This window comes from Salvelinus fontinalis, chromosome 28 (genome assembly GCF_029448725.1).
Source record: "Salvelinus fontinalis isolate EN_2023a chromosome 28, ASM2944872v1, whole genome shotgun sequence".
Taxonomy (NCBI): Eukaryota; Metazoa; Chordata; class Actinopteri; order Salmoniformes; family Salmonidae; genus Salvelinus; species Salvelinus fontinalis.
The window spans coordinates 18048056-18070187 of record NC_074692.1 but is presented as its reverse complement, the minus strand read 5'-3'; the positions used below and the strand labels follow the sequence as shown (position 1 = coordinate 18070187).

The following is a 22132-nucleotide window of genomic DNA, read 5'->3' as shown; positions in this document are numbered from 1 at the left end:
GTGTCATGCACAAAGTAGATGTCCTAACCGACTTGCTAAAACTATAGTTTTGCTAACGTGGTTAGCTAATAGATTTACATATTGTGTCTTCCCTGTAAAACATTTTAAAAATCAGAAATGATGGCTGGATTCACAAGATGTGTATCTTTCATCTGGTGTCTTGGACTTGTGATTTAATGATATTTAGATGCTACTATTTACTTGTGACGCTATGCTAGCCTATGCTAGTCAGCTTTTTTTACTGATGGGGGTGCTCCCAGACCCGGGTTTGTGAGGAAGTAGAGGTTAACAAGAAATGGGTGGAGGTGTTGAAAAACGAGTTTTAATGACTCCAACCTAAGTATATGTAAACTCCCGACTTCAACTGTACGTGTGTGTGTATGTGCGTTGTAGTGTGTGAAAGCTGAGTTACACTAATAATTCCACGCATGTATTGTATGTGGGATGTGATGACATAACACTATTGTATGTTGTTGGAAACGTGTACACGACAGGAGGTTGATGGCACTTTAATTGGTGAGGACAGGCTTGTGGTAATGCCTGGAGTGGAATAGGTGGAATGGTATCAAATACATCACACACATATGGTTTGAATCCATTCCATTTGCTCTGTTCCAGCCATTATTATGAGCCATCCTACCCTCAGCAGCCTCCGCTGGTGTACACTCTTAGAAAAAAGTGTTCCATAAAAGTTCTTCAGCTGTCCCCATAGGAGAACCCTTTTTGGTTCCAGGTAGAACTCTTTTGGGTTCCATGTAGAACCCTCTGTGGAAAAGATTTTTCAAAATAGGGTTCTTCAAAGGGTTCTTCTATGGGAAAAGCCGAAGAACAGTTTTAGGTTCTAAATAGCACCTTTCCTTTTCTAAGATTGTAGTGTACAGTGACGATAGCAAGGCATTGAGAAGCCTAAACCCAGCTCTCACCTTGTTCGAAAAAAATATCCTGACTTAGGAAACGTATATTATTAGTGCAGCATTTGGAATATACTTTCCTTGGATGAATAGATAATATGCAATACTCCAAAATTGATCTGTCTCCACCATCTTACAAATTGGCAAAATGACGTTGTATTTCTAGTAGAAACCTTATATTTCTCCAGACTATTTCCATGCTGCACAGCACATCTCTGTAGCAGTGTAAATGTGTATCTGAGCAGGGCTCACATGCTCAGTCTATTTTGTGTTTTGATCTATTTTCTCTTCCTTTGTTTGGCTTCGAAGTGAAGCCTCTCTCAGAAAACTCTGTACAATTATGTCACAGAGGAGCTGGTCCTGCAGTATCCTTTGGGGTCTCTGAGGCAGCAGGGTGGATGGGGTGATGTGAGGATAGAGGACAGAGGGGTGGATGGGGTGAGGACAGAGAGGTGGAGAGGGTGAGGATAAAGGACAGGGGTGGAGGGGGTGAGGATAGAGGACAGAGGGGTGGATGGGGTGAGGACAGAGAGGTGGAGAGGGTGAGGATAAAGGACAGGGGTGGAGGGGGTGAGGATAGAGGACAGAGGGGTGGATGGGGTGAGGACAGAGAGGTGGAGAGGGTGAGGATAAAGGACATGGGTGGAGAGGGTGAGGATAGAGGACAGAGGGGTGGATGGGGTGAGAACAGAGAGGTGGAGAGGGTGAGAATAAAGGACAGGGGTGGAGGGGGTGAGGATAGAGGACAGAGGGGTGGGGAGGGGTAAGGATAGAGGGCAGGGAGGAGGAAGGTGTTAGGATAGAGGCTAAGAGGGTGGTCAGAGAGACAGAGGGGTAGGAGAGTCAGTTTGAAAGTGGGAGAAAAGGAAAAGTGATTTAGCTTACCCTAAGTGACAGTACATTTTACAACTCTTCGCCTGATCTTTGTTTGTAAGTTAACACGTGTTTAAATAATACATATTATTTGAGAAATGTTTTTGTTGTGATGTCTATAGCGCCACAACATGACCATTATAATAGTTACAGATGTGTCAAAAGTCTGTATTGATCTGGACAGGAAAGAGGAAAATTGTGCCCCCATGTGGGGAATCTAAGAATCACATACAGCTGTCACATTCAGAAATTGCCTCACCAGCTAGCTACACTGAACAAAAATATAACGCAACATGCAAAGTGTTGGTCCCATGTCTAATGAGCTGAAATAAAAGATCCCAGAAATGTTTCATACACACAAAAAGCGTATTTCTCTCAAATGCACAAATTTGTTTACATCACTGTTAGTGAACATTTCTCCTTTGCTAAGATAATCCATCCACCTGACAGGTGTTGCATATCAAGAAGCTGACTAAACATCATGATCATTACACAAGTGCACCTTGTGCTGGGGACAATAAAAGGCCGCTCTAAAATATGCAATTTTGTCAAACAACACAATGACACAGGTGTCTCAAGTTTTGAGGGAGTGTGCAATTGGCATGCTGACTGTAGGAATGTCCACCAGAGCTGTTGCCAGATAATTTAATGTCTACCATAAGCCACCTGAAATGTCGTTTTAGAGAATTTGGCAGTACGTCCAGTACGTCCAACGTGGGCGAGCGGTTTGCTGATGTCAACGCTGTGAACAGACTGCCCCATGGTGGCGGTGGGGTTATGGTATAGGCAGGCATAAGCTACGGACAACGAACACAATTGCATTTTATTGATTGCAATTCCAACGCACAGACATATCGTGAAGAGATCCTGAGGCCCATTGTGAGGCCCATTTCTTTTAAGGTATCTGTGACCAACAGATGCATATCTGTATTCCCAGTCATGTGAAATCCATAGATTAGGGCCTAATGATTTAAATTGACTGATTTCTTCATATGAACTGTAACTCAGTAAAATCTTTCAAATTGTTGCAATATTTTTGTTCAGTATACATACTGAAAGGCTGTTAGTAACACAGACTGCAAATGTGAAACCAACGGCATTTGTTTTATAGTTTCAACAGCTGTGTTGCTCCCTCCTGCCGCATCAAACAATGCATCTTACACATTATTGGTAAAAGCCCAAGTTCCTTTATTATCAATAGAGTCTAACTTGGTACACTTACGTGCAATAGCAAGTGGGAGCTGGTGGGTCATGTTAGGGGTAAGACATATTTGGGATTTACTGTGAGCGTGAATGTATTGATTGTGTAGCCGTTGCCCTAGAGCGGGCTTAAGACTGGACTATCACTGACCATATCTACTGTTCCAATTATACCCCAGAGATAAGCAGTGTTGTCCGCATGCTGTTAGCTGTCATTCTTAGAGAGACAGAGTATGTGTTTTTGTGTTGTATGGGGTAGGACAAAGTGAGACACTTGCTAGTGGAAAATCTCTATGTTGTATTTACGGAGATCCTGGTCTGATCCTATTGGATTTAGTGGTATGTCAATTGGTTGTTTATGACTCGTGATTCATTGATGATACACCGATCATGTATTTTACTTGTGTTTTATATTGTATTGCATCAGATTTTATATATGTTTCTCCATATCTACCAAGATGTTGAAATAACCATAATCCTAAACCTGATGATGCTGAGGTGGATGCTGATGAGGACGACGATGATTATGATGCTGCTGCTGCTGCTACTGATGACGATGATGATCATCTTTTCATAATAGTTTGTTCCTGTTCTTTCTTTCCCTCCCCATCAGCAATATGAAAACTGGCGCCCCAACCAGCCGGACAGTTTCTTCTCGTCTGGGGAGGACTGTGTGGTGATGATCTGGCACGAGGACGGCCAGTGGAACGATGTGCCCTGTAATTATCACCTCACCTTCACCTGCAAGAAAGGCACAGGTAAGACAAAGTTGTTTTTTGCTGATGTTTTAATCTTTATTTTCTTTGAAAACAATACTTTTTGCCATATTTTAAAAAGGGGAGTGTGTTCACCACAACTACACAATGTAAAACATGCAGTGCCCAGTTGAGCGCTATTTCAATCCACTGACTGTGTACATGATCTAATCATCCATTCATCCATCCATCCATTCATCAATCCACCCATTTATCTATTCAGCCATCCATTCTTCCATCTACCCCTGTGTGTTCTCCTCAGTGGCCTGTAATCAGCCCCCTCTGGTACAGAATGCTCAGACCTTCGGCAGGAAGAGGTCACGCTATGAGATCAATGCTCTGGTGAGGTACCAGTGTAAGGACGGCTTCATCCAGAGGCATGTGCCAACCATCCGTTGCCGTGGAGATGGCCGATGGGACATGCCCAAAATTGCTTGCATGAGTCGTAAGTACAATAGATTGATTATTTGACTGATTCTAGTGAGGACACATTTGTTTACTGGTTTTCACTCCACATTTTCCTGACAACGTGCCATTGTTTCTTCCTCAGCATCAAACTCCCAAAGGGCATTCTCAAGTAGGCACCAGAGCTACCGCCTGTTCAGCAGTAACAACTCCAAGTGGCGGTCCGACGAGGCGGAGGCCCGACACCGTCCTCACCATCGAGGAAGGAGATTGAGGAGATCGGTGAACAGGCGAAACAGAAGACAGTGATCGCCGTGGTTAGGCTAGGTTACGCATGCTCACAATCTGCAGAACCTACACAATAGGAATGCATGACTGTCACTCATGTGGAGATGTTTATTTTTTTTTTTACAAATGAAAAAAGAAAAAATACTTTTTAACAAAAAAGGAACAAAAAAAACAAACCCAAAGGAAATGTGAAATTTTCTTACCATTTCGATGATGGAATCTTGGAATGAAGTGCCGTTTCAAAGAATATTCTGATAAAGGGACACTAATTTATAACAACGCCAAAGTGGATACCTTCCGCTGGCTACTGGAAAATAAAGAAAAATAACCTCTCATGAGTGTGCTGGGGAAGAACTTTGAACCAAATAGTGCATTCATTAGACAGTTCTCTATTTTACACAGACTGAAGATTGTTCAACTCTTACATGGTGAAAAAGATACAGGCAAATGCCAGCATTTGTGAAATTATTGCTCTTGTGTTATGCAAATGAATACAAAACATTTTCAAATAGGCTGTGCTACGCAGCTCCTAATGCTCAAATGAATCCACAGTACCCAATACATCTCCCATTAAGATCTTCTCCATAATCCGGAAATACAATTTCAAAGAAAGAGGATCTATCCTTGGGTTTATCATCAATATAGGTCTTGTTGTTAAACATGATTACTGTATGTATTTTAGGCAGTTTTTCATCCAAGATTTCATCTTTACCAGAGGAACGGAGTAGGCCCTGGGATTATTGGATGGCACACGTCTTTGACCAATCAGATTTCAGATCACCGAAAGAAAAAAGAAACATGGGGGAGGCCGATCCAATCAATTTAGAGTGCTTGTGATGGCGGTTTTGAACAAATAACCAGTTCCTTGTCATCAGCTGCAGCCTTCATCTCATCTCATCCGTGTCTTCTAAAGATAAATATACAGTTGAAGTCGGAAGTTTTCATACACCATAGCCAAATACATTTAAATTCAGTTTTTCACAATTCCTGATATTTAATCCTAGTCTGTAATACCAACATGTTTAAAAAGAACACTAAGGTAACCTGCCTAGATGACTACTGACACATAGCAGTCACGTCTGTCTCAATGAAGTGCTTTGAAAGGCTGGTCATGGCTCACATCAACACCATGATCCCAGAAACCCTAGACCCACTCCAATTTGCATACCGCCCAAACAGATCCAAAGACGATGCAGTCTATTGCACTCCACACTGCCCTTTCCCACCTCGACAAAAGGAACACCTACAGTTGAAGTCGTAAGTTTACATACACCTTAGCCATATACATTTTTCACAATTCCTAACAATTAATCCTAGTAAAAATTCCCTGTCTTAGGTCAGTTAGGATCACCACTTTATATTAAGAATGTGATACGTCAGAATAATAGTAGAGATAATGATTTATTTCAACTTTTGTTTCTTTCATCACATTCAGGGAGGGTCAGAAGTTTACATACACTCAATTAGTATTTGGTAGCATTGCCTTTAAATTGTTTAACTTGGGTCAAATGTATCGGGTAGCCTTCCACAAGCTTCCCACAATACGTTGGTTGAATATTGGCCCATTCCTCCAGACAGAGCTGGTGTAACTGAGTCAGGTTTGTAAGCCTCCTTGCTTGCACACGCTTTTTCAGTTCTGCCCACACAGGGCTTTGTGATGGCCACTCCAATACCTTGACATTGTTGTCATGATATCATTTTCTGGAATTTTCCAAGCTGTTTAAAGGCAAAGTCAACTTAGTGCATGTAAACTTCGGACCCACTGGAATTGTGATACAGTGAATTATAATTGAAATAATCTGTCTGTAAACATTTGTTGGAAAAATTACTTGTGTCATGCACAAAGTAGATGTATGTCCTAACCGACTTGCCAAAACTATAGTTTGTTAACAAGAAATTTGTGGAGTGGTTGAAAAACGAGTTTTACTGACTTCAACCTAAGTGTATTTAAACTTCCGACTTCAACTGTATATGAATAGATATTAAAGGATATATAATACGTTGATAATGGGTGCCGTTTACTTAGGTCAACGCAAAATGACAATTGAGAGAATTTGCTCCGTGAAACACTCCAAAAGACTTGAACAAACACCTTTTTCAACAAGAGATGCGATGTAATTTATTTTTTCAAGCTGCTTTTCCTCTTCTTGCCATGCTATTATTTCATCAGTGAAATATTCTGAAGATGCAGTCAGTTGGCCTGACTACAGTCTCAACACTTTGTACATGTATTGTACAGGCTTTGCAGGAGACAGCTATCATCACAGTATTAGTCAATGTGATGAAGATATTCCTTTACTACACCCTACACTAAATTGACCTTATAGTTTGACATTTAGGGGTCAACAATGGACCAAAGTGTATGGCTTCAATCAGCTGATTACGCCTTGTCCTCGTCACAATATTACGAAACACTTTGTAGAGATTTTGTGTTGCACAATTGAAGACTGTCATCAATTTGTGGAGTCCCCAGCAGTTGTGCTTTTTAAAACCGTTTTTGTCTTGTATGTTTGTCTCGTTTTGCCAGTTATGTTTTAGCATTAAAGTGCACATAATAAAGTTTTATATTCATAGCATAACTTTTTTTTTACAATGTGAATGTCTGGGATTTTTGTAATAATATAAAAAAAAACAAAAAAAACAAGACCTGCTCTCCGTCACCCCCAAAAAATAATAAATGTTTGTACATTTAACTTAGGCTCCTTTTTATTTGTAAGCTCACCACCATTCCATTCAATACCAGTCTGGTAGAGGCTAGGTTTCAAACCATATTCCAAACCATGAATTAATGTTCAGAAGTAAGCTTAGACTTTTTTTGATTCTGTTGGTCAACATGACCTCTCTGTGTTAGTAGTACAGACTTATTACCAGCAGGTGGCACTGTTCCACATTTGCACTCCAGTAGTTGCAAGACATGACATTTACTGCTCAAATCTTTTGTCTACAAGAACAGCTACTGTCAATGAACTGGGGTAGTTACTTTCACTTGAGTAACTCCTGAGTTTAACAGTACTCTTCTTGCGTTGTGTACAATCAATCCTCGACACAAACTCCAACGTGTAGCACCAGTCATGGAGATTTATTCTGACAGGAACAGCACAAAATTGCACGTCATGCAATGCTCACCATCCAACTCTGCACTCACGCACGCTGGTTTGGTGCTTGTTCACTGGGCATTTAGTTACCAAAATAATACAATTGCAATATACAATATAATATCTTTAACAATGTACCTGATAGGAACAGCACAAAATTGCACGTCATGCAATGCACGGCTCACCATCCAACTCTGCACTCACGCACTGTACAAAATATATGAACCCCCCCCACCAGACACAGTAAGTTGCTAGCTAGTACTGGCGGGAATTCTTTACAACAAAATGCACAACCAATATTCTCCAAAAAACACTGCATCTTATGTGTGATGTTCGAATAACATTTACAAACCGGTTGATATAAATTGTACATTTAAATCATCACTTGTGAGTATAAAATCACTTTTGACGTACAGTGCTTTGCAACCAACAACTTACCGCTGGTTTGGTGCTTGTTCACTGGGACGATTCTAACTGAAACATTCTCCCTCGTAAGCAAGCTACGCAAACCAGCCAATAAGATGCCATGTTGAGTAGGTGAAGGCAAGACAAAACTAAAACCAAAAACCCATTGGCTTAACAATAAAGTGGCAAGGGGAATCACCAATATAACCCTGTTACATGAGCACGTATCCAGGAGATACCTTATTCCTGCCTGAATGTTTTAATGCACGACAGTGGTTTAATGCAAGAGAATGGTGCAGCAGAAAACATCCAGACAACGGCAGTCCTGTGGGTGAAAACAGCTTATTGATGAGAGGTCGAAGGAGAATGGCAACAATCGTGCAAGCTAGCAGGTGGGCCACAAACGGACAAATAATGGCGCAGTACAACTGGTGTGCAGAGCGTCATCTCGGAACTCACGTCTCAGCGATCCTTGTCATGGACGAGCTATTGCAGCTGGCAACCACACCGGGTTCCAATCCTATCAGCTAAAAACAAGAAGAAGCGCATCCTGTGGGCACCCGATCACCAACTCTGGATAATTAAGGAGTGGAAAAACATCGCCTGGAATGACAGCGAGTCTAATTTGCTTGAGTGGCCTGCACAGTCCACAGACCTCAACCCAATTGAGCAGCTTTGGGATGAGATGGAACAGGCTGTTCTCAGCACAAATGTACTGTCGTCCAATCTGTAGCAACTGTGTGATGCCATCGCGTCAGCATGGACCATCATCCCTGTGGAATGCTTCCAACACCTTGTAGAATACCACAAAGAATTCAGTCTGTTCTGGAGGAAAAGGGGGTCCAACCCAGTACTAGAAAAGTGTACCTAATAAATGATATTTTAAAATGCCAGTGATATGACAGAACAAATTTATTAAAGGAAATGTAATGGCTACCAAAGCAAGACTCCGTATTGTTGTACAGTTCACAATCTAAAACAACCCCCTCACACTTTGAGGCACAACTCATCTCCATATCAAATCAAATCAAGCTTTATTTGTCACATGCTTGAAATGCTTACTCACAAGCCCTTAACTAACAATGCAGTTCAAGAAAGAGTTAAGAAAACCTTTACCAAATAAACTAAAGTAGAAAATTATAAAAAGTAACACAATAAAATAACAATAACGAGGCTGTATACAGGGGGTACCATTACCGAGTCAATGTGTGAGGGTACAGGTTAACGAGGTCATTTGTACATGTAGGTAGGGGTAAAGTGACTATGGATACATAATAAACAGTGAGTAGCAGCAGTGTAAAAACAGGGGGGGGGGGGGGGGGGGGGGGGGGGGTGTCCATGTAAATAGTCTCATTGGCCATTTGATTAATTGTTCAGAAGGCTTATGGCTTATGGGTAGAAGCTGTTAAGGAGCCTTTTGGTCCGAGACTTGGAACTTTTTCCATTCTGCTACTGCTTGTCAAGAATAATTTGCACCTTATATCTTTCTAAATTGAGACCGACATTAATCATATTTTATCCAAGTTTATAATTGTGTGTTGTTGGCCGGGTCTTGCTCTTTAAAATTCATTACACAAATCCTTGATATTTGACAATGTAACTGAATTATTTGAAAAAGATGCCAAGATAACAGGGTGGACAGCTATAACGGGACAGAACATAAATTAAACCATGAACACTGAATATACATCTACATAGTAATACATGTAGTAACAACATTGGAACTGCTATTTAGTTACATGTTCATTGTGAAAAACAACAACACAAAAATACATTGCCGGTACAAAATCATTGGAATTAGCATTAAAACACATTCCTGTCCCTCTCTTCCTCTCCCCCGCTCTCGCTCCCCCTCTTTCCATCTCTCCCCCCTTTCACCCCAAATGCTCTTCCACATACTTCCAGGTGGATTTTTCCATATTCACAGAGCATTTATTAACAGCATGTGGCTCTGGCATCAGACAAATTATATGTCCATCAGAGTACCAACAAATATCTTCTTGTAAAGGTTGTCGTAGTCGTTCTCCTGAGACGAGGAGGAGCATGGATCGGACCAAGATGCGGAGTAGTAGGTATTCATGTTTTAATGGCAAACCAACAAACACTACAAATTAAGAAAACAACAAACGTGACTAACCTGCAACAGTCCTGTGTGGCCCAAACACTGACACAGGAACAAACACCCACAAAACACCAGTGAAACCCTGGCTGCCTTAGTATGACTCTCAATCAGAGACAAACGATACACACCTGTCTCTGATTGAGAATCATACCAGGCCGAACACAAAAACCCAACATAGAAATAGAAAACATAGACTGCCCACCCAAAACTCACGCCCTGACCAATAAACACATACAAAACAAGAGAAAACAGGTCAGGAACGTGACACTTCTTTTGGACTTGACAAGAAGAATTTGTTGATGCCGTTCCGGTGCATGCACTCCACCTTAATCTTATGTTCCTCTACATCCAGAAAGTTTAGCAACTAAAAATCTTAAATGCCTTATCTTAAGCTTCTTCTAACCTTGAAGGCCCAGGCTGATTTTCAGGAGTTGAGGGGAGTGTTTGGGAATGCAGCAACGCACTAGCCTTGGACTTGAGTATGCTTTTTGAATATCTCCATTTCTTGCTTTCTGCACACTGCACTCTGTCACTGAGTTCAGCTATTGCCTTCTTCATCCCTGTCTATTTATCTTTCCTCCATCTCTCCCTCTCTTTCTCGAGATACTCTCTCCTTCTTTCTGGGTCAGCATTACGTCGTTCTCTGTCGTTCTGTTTATTTCCGCTGTCACGACTTCCGCCGAAGTCGGCTCCTCTCCTTGTTCAGGCGACGTTCGGCGATCGATTTCACCGGCTTTCTAGCCATCGCCGAGCCATTTTTCATATGTCCATTTGTTTTGTCTTGTTCCATACACACCTGGTTTTCATTCCCCAATCAATCTACATGTATTTAGCCCTCTGGTTCCCATCATGTCTTTGTGTGTAATTGTTTCATGTTATGTGGTGTTTTATAACGCGCTTTACTTTTGTTATGTTTCGTGTTTTGAGCGCGTTTGATTTATGTAGTGCTCCCGGTTTTGGAACAAAAAATAAAAGTGCGCCTGTTTACTATACTCTGCTCTCCTGCACCTGACTTTGCCTCCCGTACACTCTCTGACAGCCGCTGTCTTTCAACTGCACTAAGAGGAAGTGCCATTCCTTCAGAAAATTCTGATTCAATTGATATTTATTCTTAAAATACTATACCTGCTATGTATACTGTAATTATTTATTACAATTTATGAACAAAAACACATATTTTGCAACACATTACATTTTAGTCATTTAGCAGACGCTCTTATCCAGAGTGACTTACAGTAGAGTGCATAAATTTTATTACATTTTTACATACTGAGACAAGGATATCCCTACCGGCCAAACCCGGACGACGCTATGCCAATTGTGCGTCGCCCCACGGACCTCCCGGTTGCGGACCGCTGCGACAGAGCCTGGGCGCGAACCCAGCCCAGCCTGGGCGCGAATCCAGAGACTCTGGTGGCGCAGCTAGCACTGCGATGCAGTGTCCTAGACCACTGAGCCACCCGGGAGGTTAATTATTGAAAGATATCCATTTGTCCACCCTGTTGAGTGAATGTCTTCCCTGTTAAGTGTACAGTACATAGATAACAGGGTGGACATTTTGAGCTAAAATTAGCAACTATGCTCCAAGTGATCGTGATGATGCTAGGATAATGGTATGCTAGGATAATGGCCACTTGAAAAGGAATTTGCATTGTTTCACAATAATATTTTGAAATTATGAAATTCGATTAATGTCTCTTGTATTTTTGCATAACAGTGTGGACAAGTGATGCTTTCCCATATCACCTCACCAACATATAATGATGAAAATGTAATAGTATGACATCTAGATACTCACCAGGTTCACCACAGTTGTTTTCCGGCCAAGGAAGTGACATAATTTCCTGTTTGTGATGTCATTGTAGAAAATGTTCACAGGGTGAACAATGATTTTGAGGAAGTACAGAAAATAGTCAATATTCTCATAAAAAGTGCAGCATTTAACATAAAAGACTAAAATAAGATAACATTTAATAAACTGACCCTAGCACAGCCTGCCTGATTTCAGATTTCTCACTTCCTCACAGGAAGTTTGCTCCAACTTGAGTTCTGTTTTACTCACAGATATAATTCAAACGGTTTTAGAAACTAGAGTGTTTTCTATCCAATAGTAATAATATTATGCATATTGTACGAGCAAGAATTGAGTACGAGGCAGTTTAATTTGAGAACAAAATTTTTACAAAGTGCAAACAGCACCCCCTATTTTAATGAAGAAAATTTGAAAATAGTTTTTTATTCCTAATTATTCTTGTTGAAGATGATTGAACAGCACTTGGGACATTGAAAAATTGCCTCCTTCCACTGAAATTAAATAGTCTAAAATAGTGATGCACCGATATGACATTTTTGTCCGATACCGATATCCGATATTTTCGGTAACGGTACCGATAACGGTACCGATAACCAATATAAAAAAATGTTGCGGCCTTTTAAGCATTCTAGTACAGTTAAATAATTAACACACACACATGGACAAAGTGGTCTAAGGCACTGCAGCTCAGTGTAAGAGGCGTCACTACAGTTCATATCCAGGCTGGTTCATATCCAGGCTGTGTCACATCCGGCCGTGACTGGGAGTCCCATAGGGAGGCGCACAATTGGCCCAGAGTAGACCGGGCCGTCATTGTAAATAAGAATTTGTTCTTAACTGACTTCCCTTGTTAAAAAAAGGTTACACAAACACACACACACCACACTGAACAAAAGTTTTTTTTGTTGGCATTTACGTATGTACCCCTTACCAGTAAAACATATTCAAAACCTATTTCTTTCACTTACTTGCTGTGCTGTTTCGTTGTTCATTTGTTCAGTCGTTTCATTCTCAACCAGGATTTCTATGGAACACCGTTTGGGTCTTTGCGTGTCAAAAAAGATACAGATCAAATAACACTATTTAACGTGTCAAATTACACAACATAATCTGTTTCAGTAGCTATAGTTAGCTAGCTGATTATATAGCTAGGTGTCATCATCTAAAATCACCCTAATTTATAATACAGTTCTTATTTGATTAATGGTGGTCGGACCCATCTATGTGAAACTAGCCACAATAAGGATTAGCCACAATGGTGGACTTTGCGGTTAGCCTACAAAATAAAAGTACAGCATAATTCTACTATTTGTATTCATTTGCATCACTGTCAATGACACTTTTATTTTGAAGGCAAAATGCAAATTCTACTACTGTGCCTAATCCTTATTGTGGATAGCTTCATAACACATAACCCGGTCCGGTCGAGCGTCACTAGCCAATTGACGCTAGCTGGCTGCTTATAACATTAGCTTTGGGCAACAGGGTTAAGTAGCTCGCTAGCTATTTATTTTCATGAACTGAATTTCAATTTCAATAGGCGAACAACAAGTGGCAACCTAGCTAATACGTACTCACAAGAATTCCTAAATCATTGCTAAGAATAATGAAAATGACTGCAGTTTCTACTGGTCAATGTTTTCAGGCTGGTTGTATTGGTGTTACCTAGGTACCAAGTTAAAGCTAGCTTCCACAGAAGTTGTGGTTTAACACATTTTGCTTTATTACCAATGTGCTATTGTAAACACATTGTTTGTGACCAGTGTTTGCTTGATTGCAGACTTTTTTGTACAGCTTTGACAGTGCTACTGTATCTTTAGTATGTGCAGTTGACGTCGGAAGTTTACATGCACTTATGTTGGAGTCATTAAAAATTGTTTGTCAACCACTCCACAAATGTCTTGTTAACAAACTAAAGTTTTGGCAAGTCTATTAACCTGTTGGGGATGGGGGCGCTGTTTAGACTATTTATGCTAATTTGGTAATTTTTGAAACGGCTTCCCACAAAATCCTTGATCGTACAATATGCATTTTATTATTATTATTGGATAGAAAACAGTCTATAGTTTCTATAGGAGTTGAAATTTTGTCTCTAAGTGGAACAGAGCCCATTCTACAGCAATTTCCCTGACATGGATTCAGATTTCAGAAATGTTGGCCACTGTTCTGAAGTCAGTTAAAAAGGCACTGATATTGCTATGACTGTACGGACACTTCTTACGTCTTCCCCTGGATGCCTTTACGTGATGACGATTCCAATGGGGTCGATTGCGCGTTCACAGGCCCCACAAATGAAAAAACCCTGAAGCTAGTCATTCTTTTGGAGCTGCGTCATGCGCCTAGAGGACAGCGGCCCGCTCCTGTTCCAAGCATTAGTGAAGGGGGTAATATTACTCGGGTCATGTTTCTACTCGTTATGGGAGTTAAAAACATCATAAGGTAGTTAATTTAAAGCGTTTTATAGCAATTTATATCCGTTTAGTGCGATTTTGGGACATTTATTTTTGCAACGATGTGAATAGTTGGGCACGCTTTTCAGTTCATCCCGAACGCAGTAGGCATTTCCACATGGCAAGAGGACAGCTTTCCACCAAAAGACGATTGCTCTCAAGAAAGGATCCTTTGCCCAAGATACTGATGGAAGAACAGCTCAAGGTAGGACATTTTTATTATGATAAATCGTGTTTCTGTCGAAACATTTTAGTGGCTTAGGACGCCATGTTTTATGACGTAGCTTCGCTAGGCGCAAACTGTATTGAAAAGTAAGGATAAATTAAAAAATGTTATTCCGCAATTGTATTAAGAATTAAATTGTCTATCAATCCCTGTCCACCCTATATTTTTTAGTCACGTTTATGAGTATTTATGTATAAGAGTAGATCACTGTCTAAGTGGCGCAAGGACTTTTTCTGACCAGCTTGTCTACATTTCACATTGTCTAACCATGATTTTGGTGGCTAAATATAAACATTTGCGATCAAACTCTATATGGAATGTGTAATATGATGTTACAGGAGTGTCATCGGAAGAATTCTGAGAAGGTTAGTGAAAAAATTAATATCTTTTGGCGATGTTGACGTTATCGCTCACTTTGGCTAGAATTAATGCTGGGGTAATGTTTGCACCTGTGCTATGCTAATATAACGATTTATTGTGTTTTCGCTGTAAGACACTTAGAAAATCTGAAATATTGTCTGTATTCACAGGATCTGTGTCTTTCGATTCGTGTATGCTGTGTATTTTTACGAAATGTTTGATGATTAGTAAGTAGGTAAACACGTTGCTCTAAGTAGTTTTTCTATTCCATTTGTGACGGTGGGTGCAATTGTAACCTATGCCATCTACCTGAAATATGCACTTTTTTCTAACAAAACCTATCCCATACCATAAATATGTTATCAGACTGTCATCTAATGAGTTTTTTTGTTGGTTAGGGGCTATAAATATCTTAGTTTAGCCGAATTGGTGATGGCTACTGGTGTTGGTGGACAAATAAAAGATGGTGGATTATGCTAATGTGTTTTTAGGTAATAGATGTACATCTTTACATATTGTGTCTTCCCTGTAAAACATTTTAAAAATCGGACAAGTTGACTGGATTCACAAGATCTGTGTCTTTCATTAGCTGTATTGGACTTTAATGTGTGAAAGTTAAATATTTAAAAAAAATATTTTTTTTGAATTTCGCGGCACTGGTTTTTCAGTGGGGGGGGGGGGGTGTGCCGCTAGCGCCACGCTGATCCTAGACAGGTTTTAAGGCACCTAGTTTGTGCATGACACTAGTGGGGGCAGCTACTGAGGCTATACCTAAGAGTTCAGGGAGGAGGAGGAGGAGGAAAGCAGTCCCATGGTGGACAGAGGAGTGTGGGGAAATGGTGAGGGGTAGGGACAGGTCATTTAGAGTACTGAGAAAGATGCAAGATACAACATCTGTCAGGCAAAGTGTTCACGAGTGAGAAGGATGTGGCAGTAACTGATGACGAGAAGGTAGAGATGATGGCCAACGCGTTTGTAGAAGTGCATAGCTCTAGATATTTGTCAGAAGGGGGGGGGGGGGGGGGGGGAGAAAATGAGAGAGAGGCATCCTGAAGTACTGGAAAGGAGGGAGGATGTAAATGATGCGTTGAATGCACCATTTACCATGGCAGAGGTGAAAAGGGCAATAGGTAAGGCTGGGTTAACTTCAACTGGGAAAGATGAGGTGTGCTATGTTATGTTGGCCCATCTTAGTGATGAGGCACTGGAAAAGGTTTTGGTGTTGTACATCACCGTGTGGGAGGAGGGGGAACTACCAGACAATTGGAAGGAGGCAGTAGTGGCACCAATCTGGAAGCCAGGGAAGGACCCAATGAGGCCAACAAGCTATCGGCCAATAGCTTTAACTTATTACGGAGAGGCTAACTTACTTCCTGGAGTGCAGGGGGCTAGTATCGCCACATCAGAGTGGGTTCAGGAAGGGAAGGGGAACTATGGACCTAGTGCTCTGCTTAGAAACAGAGGTCAGGAAGGCGAACAAGGATACTGTTGTAGCTGTCTTTTTTGATGTGGAGAAGGCGTATGATATGATGTGGAAGGAGGGAGTGTTAATCAAGCTTGATATTATGGGGGTAGGAGGGTGAACCTACAAATGGATAAAGGATTTCCTGTTTGGAAGGTCTATCCAGGAGAGGGTTTGGAAGGTCTATCCAGGTGAGGGTGGGGAAGTCTCTCTCAGGCAGCTACATGGTGGATAACGGTACACCACAGGGGAGCGTGATTGGTCCTTTGTTGTTCTCAATCATGATCAATGATGTTTACTCTCAGGTACAACAGGATATTGTGAGGTCGTTATTTGCAGATGATGGGGCCTTGTGGAAGAGGAGAAGAAAGGTGCCAAACATAGTCAGGAAGGTACAGGAAGCAATTGATGAGGTAGAACGGTAGGCATTAATGTGGGGATTCAGGTTCTCTGCAGAGGAAACTCAGTGTTCTTTACCAGGATGAAGGTGGGAGATGAAGTATGCTTGAGGTTATATGGGAGAGACTAAGAGAGGGTGGGGGCCTTCAGGTTCCTTGAGGTATACTTTGACATTAGACTGACCTGGGCAGAACACATTGAGAGAGTGTTGGGAAAATGTAAGAAGGTGCTAAATGTGATGCGCTGTCTGACGGGGAAGGAGTTGGGGGCTGGGCGTTCTTCATTGAGGATCATGTATTTTGCATTGATCCGATCTGTAATAGACTATGGCAGTATAGCGTATGGTTCAGTAGCCCAGACATCCTTACCAAGCGGCAAGGACTCAGAATATGTAGTGTGGTATTTCGGACTTCCCCGGTGGTTGCACTACAGGTGGAGATGGGTGCTATGCCATTGCATATTAAGAGACAGCAGCTGGCAATTCATTATTGGGTCAACCTACAGGGACATGGGGTGTCTCATCCTGCAAAAGGGATTTTACAAGCATGCTGGGAACATAGGCAAAGACAGAACACGAGCATTGGGTGGGTAGGTAATACCCAGGCGACGGAGATGGGACTATATGGAAGGGAGTTTAGTCCAAGGGTAGCTGTTCCTGTAAATCCACCATGGCTACTCCCGCCTCCAGTAGTTGATCTAGAAGTGTTGGAGAGACTATAGAAAGATTTGGAGGGAGTATTTTGGGGCCATTTACACACGGTTCAAAAGATCCAAGGACACGTACTGGGTAAGCATTTGTAGTGCAGGAATGTGGGGTGGAAGTCAGGAAACGTATTACAGATCGTCTGGCTGTATATACGGCGGAACTGATGGCCGTACGGTTGGCTTTGCAGTGGGTGGAGGAAGTCAAGCCAGACAGAGTAGTTATTTGCTCTGATTCATGTGCAGTGTTAATGCGTTTCCAGTCCTTTAGGTCACATAGCAGACAAGACCTGCTTTATGAGGTGCTACAACCCCATGGCAGGATTAGACAGATGGATAAACAGATAAGATTTACTTTGGTCCCAGCCCATGTGGGGTTGGAGGGGAACGAGGCAGTTGATGTACTGGCTAAACAAGCACTTAGAAGTGGGGATGTTGATGTTATAGTTTCAATGAGCAAGGCAGAGGCAAAAAGCCTGATGTAGACAGTGATGGTGCAGAGATGGCAGGAGCAGTGGAATAGAGATGCTAAGGGGAGCCATTTATTTAATGTACAGAGGAAAGTCAAGGAGGGGAGGACGGCAGGAAGGGACAGAAGAGAGGAGGCTATTTTTACAAGATTACTGGTGGGACACAGCTAGTTTAATAAGAACTTAAATGTGATAGGAAAGCATCCAACGGGAAAGTGTGATTTTGCCAGGAAACAGAGACCGTGGAGCATGTTTTGCTACAGTGTGGGCAGAATCAGAAGGAAAGAGAGAGGCTGAGGTCTAGTGTGAGGGAGAAGGGATACAGGAAATTAATTTAAAGAGTATATTGAGTAGGACATCATTACATATAGTCTCAAATATTTTGTTATCTTTTTTAAGAGGAACGGGGCTGTCAGGTAGGATTATTTTTCCCCGTCTCTGGCCCACACTCCAGTACAGTAGGTGGCAGTAATGCACCATACCGTTGGATGCCAACCGCCAATCAACCCCACAGATGAAGAAGTAGACTAATTTTCTTCCTGCACACCCGCACTTCACCAAGGAAACAGCGCGGCGCTTCAGACTAACACACGAGGTAGGTTAAATTATATGATTATACTCTACCAACACTTCAATCGTTATTCGAGTAATATTTCACATTGCTAGATCATGTACGTTTAAATGGGCAGGTTTATACATGGCACGCACAGCAAACACTTGACTTTGGCGCCTTATGCCAAAGTATTGTTGGCAAACGAATGCACTACTCAATCCAAAATTCTCTTTTGTTTCAGGATTCTTGGCTATACCTTGAAGAGATACAATAAAGAGTCTAAAACCAATAATTTGTTTCAGTTTCATTGTCTACAAGTCATGGACATGCACTCCATGACAAGGTGCTTGTTAAGTTCTCATTGTGTAGACTGCTGCACTGTCATTAGAGCAGACTTGATTTGTGATTACAGGTCTCTGGCTGGGAAAGAAATCCTTCAATCTTCCTCATGAAACGCAGATGTCCCGCTGCTAAGCTCCGGAAAACAAGACTCTCACACGGTTTCTTTGGGACCTCTTCTGTTTTGGAAAGGAAATGTGCTCTGGCGTTCTCTGGTTTCCTGGTCGTCTCAGGCTCCGTCTGAGTCTAATCAAATTGTATTGGTCACATACACATATTTAGTAGATGTTACTGCGTGTGTAGCAAAATGCTTGTAAACACACAAAAAAACTAAATACTGCGAAGTTTCTTATGAACTAGAAGCAGAGCTGCCATATCTGTTGGCGCCATCTTAAGATCACCCCCGCGCCATGTACATTGTTCATTCATTTCTGTGGCATCTCCTCATCCTTAATCTGGATTTCAGTAATGAGCGTGAAACATGGGCTCCCGAGTGGTGCAGCGGTGTAAGGCACTGCATCTGAGTGCAAGAGGTGTCACTACAGTCCCTGGTTCGATTCCAGGCTGTATCAAATCCTGTGATTGGGAGTCCCATAGGGCAGCACACAGCCCAGTGTTGTCTGGGTTTGGCTGGGGTAGGCCGTCATTGTAAATAAGAATCTGTTCTTACCTGACTTGCCTAGTTAAAAAAATATATATATATATTGAAAGAAATGTAACCCCCTGACACACGTGCGCACACACACAGTCTGTATACTCATGACTGTTTTGTAAACAGCACTGTCCCTATTTACCTCTACATAGTTTTTAATAGACTTATTAATGCTATTTCCAGCCATCTCCCTGACGGTTGCAGTGCGTTAAGTAGTCTTGGAAGTGGCTGTCACACGACCTCTTAAAGTGGCATGTCAATTGGTTCATGGGATGGTAATTAACACCCTTAAGTTCTTCTGGGTTTTCTTTTCACTTAAACAAATGTATCCCCATTCAATTTCACCACAGTTAGAACCACTTGGAGAAAAAGCTCCCTTTATTCTACTTGGTTGGCTAGGGGACACTTACACTTAGCATACCAAAGCAAAGAAAGTAGAAGTGTAGTCTGTCCTGCTTTCTCACTTGTTAGATAAGAGTGAATTGAAGCACAGCTGGCATGTCTCCCATGGAGAAGTATTAACAGCCAGAGGAGATAAAGGGGAAATACACACATTTCCTATAGGTTTGGTCTTGATAGTAAGTAGATGTCCCTGTTTATAACTTTGTATTTTTTCAAGTTTATTATGGATCTCACTATCCTCCTCCACAATTTAAGTGTTTTATGTCAAATCCATGCCAGGATTGCACAAAGTAGAGCCTTCTTTTACAGTGCCTTCAGGAAAGTATTCAGAACACTTAACTTTTCCACATTTTGATACGTTACAGCCTTTTAGAAAATGTATTAAATTGTTTTTTCCCCTCGTCAATCTACCCACAATAACCCATAATGACAAAGCAAAAACAGGATTTTGTACATTTTTGCAAATGTATTACAAATAAGATGAAATATCACATTTACATAAGTATTCAGAACCTTTACTCAGTACTTTGTTGAAGCACCTTTGGCAGGGGTTACATTGTCTTCTTGGTTCTGATGCTACAAGCTTGGCACACCTGTATTTGGGGAGTTTCTCCCATTCTTCCTTGCAGATCCTCTCAAGCTCTGTCTGTTTTTATGGGGAGCATTGTGCAAAGCTATTTTCAGGTCTCTCCAGAGATGTTTGATCGGGTTCAAGTCTGGGCTCTGGCTAGGCCACTTAACAACATTCAGAGACGTGTCCCGAAGCCACTCCTGCGATGTCTTGGCTGTGTTCTTAGGGTAGTTGTCCTGCTGGAAGGTGAACCTTTGACCCAGTCTGAGGTCCTGATCGCTCTGGAGCAGGTTTTCATCGAGGATCTCTCTAATTTGCTCCGTTCATCTTTGCCTCGATCCTGACTAGTCTCCTAGTCCCTGCCACTGAAAAACATCCCCACAGCATGATGCTGCCACCACCATGCTTCACCGTAGGGATGGTACCAGGTTTCCTCCAGACGTGATGCTTGGCATTCATGCCAAAGTGTTCAATCTTGATTTCATCAGACCAGAGAATCTTGCTTCTCATGGTTTGAGAGTCCTTTAGGTGCCTTTGGGCAAACTCCAAGCTGGCTGTCATGTGCCTTTTACTGAGAACTGGCTTTCGTCTGGCCGCTCTACCATAAAGGCCTGATTGGTGGAGTGCTGCAGATATGGTTGTCATTCTGGAAATGTCTCCTATCTCCACAGAGGAATTCTAGAGCTCTGTCAGAATGACCATTAGGTTGTTGGTCACCTCCCTGACCAAGGACATTCTCCCCCGATTGCTCAGTTTGGCCGGGCGTCAAGCTCTAGGAAGAGTCTTGGTGGTTCCAAACTTTTTCAATTTAAGAATGATGTAGGCCACTGTGTTCTTGGGAACATTCAATGATGCAGATTTTTTTTGCTGACTCTTCCCCAGATCTGTGCCACTACACAATCCTGTCTCGGAGCTCTACGGACAATTCATTCGCCCTCATGACTTGGTTTTTGCTCTGACATGCATTGTCAACTTTGGGACCTTATATAGACAGGTGTGTGCCTTTCCAAATCATGTCGAATCAATTGAGTGTACCACAGGTAGACTCCAATCAAGTTGTAGAAACATCTCAAGGATGATCAGTGGAAACAAGATGCACCTGAGCTCAATATCGAGTCTCAGAGCAAAGGGTCTGAATACTTATGTAAATAAAGGATTTGTTTATTGTATTTTTTATACACTTTTTCAAAAGGTTCTACACTGTTTTCACTTTGTCATTACGGGGTAGATTACTGAGGATTTTTTTGTATTTAATCCATTTTAGAATAAGGCTGTAATGTAACAAAATGTTGAAAAAGTCATTGGGCCGGAATATTTTTCAAAGGCACTGTATATCATTCTCTTTTGTAAACTCAACTGCGTGTTTGTGTAAATATTTGTATGAACATAACATGATATAACAGACATACATTTGAACAAGTTCCACAGACATGTGACTGGAATAACAGAAATTGAACAATGTGTCCCCGAACAATGTGTGTGTGTGTGTGTGGGGGGGATCGAAAGTAACAGTCAGTATCTGGTGTGGCCACCAGGTGCATTAAGTACTGCAGTGCATCTCCTCCTCCACAGGTGCATGTGTATCAGTCTATTTAACAGTGTATTTTCTCTAACTGCAGTTAGTAAACCAGGTTCAACCAAAATGACCACATGCTACCTATGTCAATGCCAGATCTAGG

At 41.6% G+C, this 22132-nt stretch overlaps 1 protein-coding gene across 1 annotated transcript in view; it reads left to right on the top strand.

Moving 5' to 3' along the window:
- The window catches only part of LOC129825905 (versican core protein-like), a 79625-nt gene extending 72500 nt beyond the window's left edge, over window positions 1-7125 (top strand). Inside the window, exons 11-13 of the mRNA XM_055886015.1 lie at window positions 3598-3742; window positions 4002-4184; window positions 4290-7125. Of these exons, the coding sequence (XP_055741990.1) occupies window positions 3598-3742; window positions 4002-4184; window positions 4290-4453 (492 nt within the window). The 3' untranslated portion in view covers window positions 4454-7125. The remainder of the gene's footprint in view (window positions 1-3597; window positions 3743-4001; window positions 4185-4289) is intronic.
- Window positions 7126-22132: the final 15007 nt, after the last annotated feature.